A 5,120-nucleotide genomic window follows, 5' to 3' on the forward strand; every position below is an offset into this window, starting at 1 on the left:
GAAGTGTGGTGAAGCTAGGCGAGCACGTTCGGTAAGCTTTATATTTGGTTTATACATGAACTGATATAGATTATGTTCTTCGAAGCTATTTCAGCTAGTTTGCTTGTCTTGATCGTTAACTTAATAGACCTTTTCACGGTTTCTCTCGCCATCTTGGTTGAGGGCAAACACGGCAAAAGATGAACCATGGAAAGTACTTACTGGTAAGCAAATTACCATGAAGTTGAGTTCTGCCTCTTCCGAATTTTTCGGCTCGACTAGAAGCATGTCCAAAGTGATGTCAGTAAGTAAATTTATTGAAAAATCTTTTACGCAATACCAGATACTTTCATTTTGCAAGCTTGCAGACTATTTGGTTAGTCAAATCTGTATTGTTGGAAGAGACATTATAAGCTCTGTCCCTAATGCTTAATGTTTTGAAGCTGTAACGAAAACTTTTTAAACATGAAGTCCCGCATCTGTTGCGATTACAGAACAGCTATATCAAGTAATTCATTTTTTCATGTTACAACGCTACTTTCTATATACCACGAAAACTTTTTAAAGTAACACGGATTGGGATTTGAACAAAAATTAAGTCGGATCGACGGATCGGGCCTTAAAATACCACGGATCGGCGGATTTGCATACCGCTATTCACCCCCCTCTCTGAGCAATCCCCCGAAGGGGAACTGCTGACAGCCCCTTCTCCTCCATTGATATCACATTACCATTTGGGTATTCTTAGTTTGCAACCACGTGACAAGGCGGCCATGTTGGGGGTCAGTACAATAGAAATGTTTTCTCAAAGGATTTAAATGAAAATAGAGGTTACTTCCCAGAGGAAGAGACATGCTTTTGTTCTTGACGACCAAGATTGCCGCTGTGACGTCACCTGCAAACTAGAAGTATAAGGAGTCACTTTTCATTATATCTAAAAACAAAAGCCTTCGTGCGCTCGCAAGCTTTTATTAAAATGACCTGTGTTAGGAAACAGAACACTGTTAATGTGTATTTATTCGCCATCAAATTTAACTTACATCATGTACTGGCCCTCATTATCCCACAATAAACATTGTTCGATTTTGAAAAAGCATTCCGGCGGAAAAGCAATATTTTTGCGCCTTAACTGAACTTATGACGTTTGTTAAACTTGATTATACTATGAACATATAGTGGCTTTTATGGTTATCAACAGCTGTTATTTATGCAGTGTATTCTCAGGATAAGTTCGCCGTGTACCTCTTCAGTAAATTCCGCAGAACAGTAAAGCTCTCTGATTGTCTTCTGGCTTTAAAAGACATTAGTCAAAAGAGTTTGTCGGTGTGATGTTGCGGGCAAGTGAGCTGTTCTTTTTAAGAATATGTGCCTGCTTCGTAGTCTTCATTGCCATAGAACTAATTAGCTAACTGAGTAGTTTTAGTGATATTTTCATTTTGTTTTATGATTATTAAACTTTTTAACATAAACAAATGATTTTGTTTGTGTCTTTACAATCTGCAATGAAACAGAAAACAATCTTAAAGGTGCAATTCGGACTAGAGCATTTGTCTGGTTTTCTTATATATATTTTCTTATCAAGTTCGTTAGTAACTATGTTCTTAGTCACTTAGTTGATACAGAAGTATAGTTGTTGTACTGTTTCTTTTACAGCTTGTCTCACTTCTGTGATCTTCCAGCAGTACACAAACGGGTTTAACGACGAGTTTAAATACACTAAAGTAGCTGTACATTGCAAAGTAAGGTAAGTAGATAAAGGCATCCCCCTTTGAGGTGTTAAAGCTGCAGCTATAACGTAAGGCAGATAACAAATAACCAATGTTGCCTGCACCCACAGTGCACTGTCCACTGCCTTTCTGTATCGAGCTTTATTCAGTGTATTTGCTTGGCTCGACTGCCCTTGAAAAACATCGTTCCGACCATGAATTTGGTTATGACGCAGAGACATGAAAATTTTTGTGTAGGCACAGATTGTAGTGACTAAACAAAAAGCTATAACAATATATTGGTACAATGAAAATCTAAGAAGATTCAGAAAGGATGTAGATGCACCGACAACGGACACAATCCAACCACCAATAGCAATTAAACGTGTTCTTTTCAAAGTTACAACTTGCCTGTACCTGAGACCCAGTAGCAAAGCGAGAAGTCTGTCCACGCTTATTGCAGTCAGTGTTATCAATGTCACTCCACACAAAGTATCTCCTGTGAAATATGCTGTCAAAGTTGTGTAATAGCAAATATCCCATCTTCTGTTCACCACAGATATCCAGTATGCAACGCTTAGAGGCTCCGCAACGATACCAACGCAAAGATCGCTTATCGCTAGGTTACGATACAGGAGTTTGGATGACGGATGAACTGATGTGTCCTTGTGAAGGGCAACTAGGATAAAAGTATTCCCCAAAAATGCTGTAATTGACAAAAAAGTGTTAATGACAGAGAGAAAAACGAGCTCGCCATGTACCTCTCCAGTAAATTCCACAGAGCAGGAAAGTTCTGCAATTGTTTGCGGGTTTTCACCTCCAGTAAAATTTTTCATTTCCATGACTTTTCTGCGATACGGCTACAGTCAACTGAACTCTTTTTTAATATATCTGTCTTCCTTATATGACTGCTACATGCACCTTGTCAGCAAACAATGAAATATTTGCTCTGTATTTTTAGTTTATTAAAAGATGGGAATTCGACAATCTTGGTGTTGCCTTTGTGTTGCCGTGCGATTAGCGAGCAAATAGCACAATTGCCTGGCTCTTAGAAAACGAGTTAAACTGTTAGTAATAAAAAGTCTATTAACCAAGTAAAAAACGGTTTTCGCCAATTGCTAGAAGTTAACTGACGCGCTCATAATGTCATCGCGGGCAGTGTTGAGGTGTCAGTAACAATGCATAAAATTTAATCTTCAAATAATGGGCTCAAAAGTCTGGGTCATTTACGAGGTGGGAATTAAAGAAAATAAAACGTTCGTTTGAGCTTAGGAAATTAGAATGTAACCTGTTTTTATCATACAAAAATCATGAAAAAAAAATTGAATTCGACGATTAGCTGAGAGCAATCAGCAGTTTTAGTAAACATAGTGAGAGCAAGAACGAGAAAATTTTACTAACGGAGGTGTTAACATATGATATGCGGTGCCGCAAACTTAAAAGCCCTGGGATTATACATCTTTGTAAGGGTTTTTAGAAGGGCTCTTAATAAATTAAACGGAGAGGCTTATATCCGAGGGGGATTATAACGGAATTGGAAAAAGCTGTTCGAAACAAGCTAACGCAGTGCTGATTTAAATATGTTTTACAGTTACTGGCAAAAGCTTCAAAATATCATAATAAATCAAATTCATTTCAATACAAGTTAGAGGGGACAATATATTGGCGAGCCTGTTACTGATGGGGCTTATATATTAAAGTGTTTCTGTATTTTGTAGCTTCAAATTGCTTGTGCCGGTTTTCTATAATCAGCTTTGACTGACGTTCACATGGATACCAGCACTAAATTGGCCACATTTTCTTTAGAAGAGGAAGTCTTAACCGAGTATATCCCCAAACATGTCAAACTGTTTGGGCTATAACTTTAACATTTTGGGCGGTTTATTTGCAACTGCTTCAATTGCTATTTTACTACGTCAAGATTATATCTTCATTAAATTGCTTTTTAAAATCATTTCCCCCGTTCACATCATCTCCCGGTGCGTCCAATTCGGATCTGTTATATGAAAGGTAAAATATTTAAAATTAACACCATGGTGACGTTCATTTCGATTGAGTATAGTGAACCCAAAATATTAACATGGAACTTGCACCATCATTCACCATCACATTTAGCTGTTTTCTTTTGTCTTAGAGAAAAATTAGCTCGCCATGTACCTCTCCTCGACTCTCCAGTGAATTTTGTAGAACAATACAGTTCTCCAATTGTTTGGTAGTTTGTCATTACCATGACTTTTCTCCGAAGCAACTACGTTCAAGCGAACCTTTTTTTAATATATCTGTTTTCCTTATGTGATAGCTTCATCATGTCACAAACCAATTAGATATGTGGGCTGTATTTTCATTTTATTAAACTATAGAGTTATTGGCAATCTTGTTGCTGCCGTGCAATTGGCAAAACAAATAGCACAATTGTCTGGTTTTTAGAAAACGAGCTAAACTGTCATGATCAGTGATACAAAGTTTATTAACCGAGTCTTGATCGATACATCTGTAGAACAAAGATTCAAATTGATTAAAAAAGGCTTTTTATTAATGTACTATTAATCGCCTCATCCCAGCCAGGAAGTCTTAACAGTATACACATGTTCAAAAAATGGGCTAAATTATGTCTGGGTCAGTTTGTACCATACTTACGAGATGAGAATTAAAGAGAAAAAAATGCTTAACGTTCGTTTTTGCTGCTACTATTTCTCTTTTTAAATCCAGATTAAAAACGTTTCTTCTTTGTTGATTAATAATTATTTGTAAATAATACTTGTTTTTTGCTGCATTTTGTCTGTTTTGTCCGTTTTGTTTTGCTTGCTTTTTATCCTAATTATATTTCAGTATGACTTTGCCGTTTATTTATTCATTGTGTATAGTCTTAGTTTAGGGAGGGAGCTCATATAATAAGCCCCAAGGTTTCCATTTGAGCTTCAACGCCAGAAATTTTTTTTCAAATTCTTTTACTTGCGATTTACGTCTCTTTAATCTTTAAATAAAGTTTTTGTAATATATTGAATGTCTGTATGCATATGTATTTTTTTTCTGGCAAAAAATACACTGAAACTAAACGGAGACCGAGACAGTTTCAGAGCTTAGGGAATTATTTGAATGTAATCTGTTTTTCATCATAATAATATAGACATGAAAAAAAAGTTCTTGAATCTGAGGATTGGCTGAGAGCAATGCAGTTTTATTAAACAGAGAGCAAAAACGAGGAAATATAATGCAAAAACAAGGTAGTAAAATGCAAATAATATATATCATAGTGTCCAGAGTCCAGTGATGAAAAGGCTCCGCCGAGCTTCACATCTAGGTAGACTTACTTTGTGGAATAACGGCCGCCTAGCTACACAACTCAGTAGATTTACTTTGTGGCACAACGGACGTCGAGCTTCACAACTCGCCAGTAAATTTACTTTGCGGCACAACGGACGCTGAGCTAAACAA

General features: G+C 36.8%; 1 protein-coding gene across 1 annotated transcript; it reads right to left on the reverse strand.

Moving 5' to 3' along the window:
* Window positions 1–1,588: 1,588 nt before the first annotated feature.
* Window positions 1,589–2,560, reverse strand: LOC140941998 (probable G-protein coupled receptor 45). Its single transcript, XM_073390992.1, has one exon. It carries the CDS (start codon window positions 2,525–2,527, stop codon window positions 1,589–1,591), a length of 939 nt encoding a protein of 312 aa, XP_073247093.1. The 5' UTR covers window positions 2,528–2,560.
* Between the last annotated feature and the right edge of the window lie 2,560 nt (window positions 2,561–5,120).

This window comes from Porites lutea, chromosome 6 (genome assembly GCF_958299795.1).
Source record: "Porites lutea chromosome 6, jaPorLute2.1, whole genome shotgun sequence".
NCBI lineage: Eukaryota > Metazoa > Cnidaria > Anthozoa > Scleractinia > Poritidae > Porites > Porites lutea.

Coding starts and splice junctions, on each gene's coding strand:
- LOC140941998 (XM_073390992.1), bottom strand. CDS start 2,527: ATGGAAATGAAAAATTTTACTGGAGGTGAAAACCCGCAAACAATTGCA.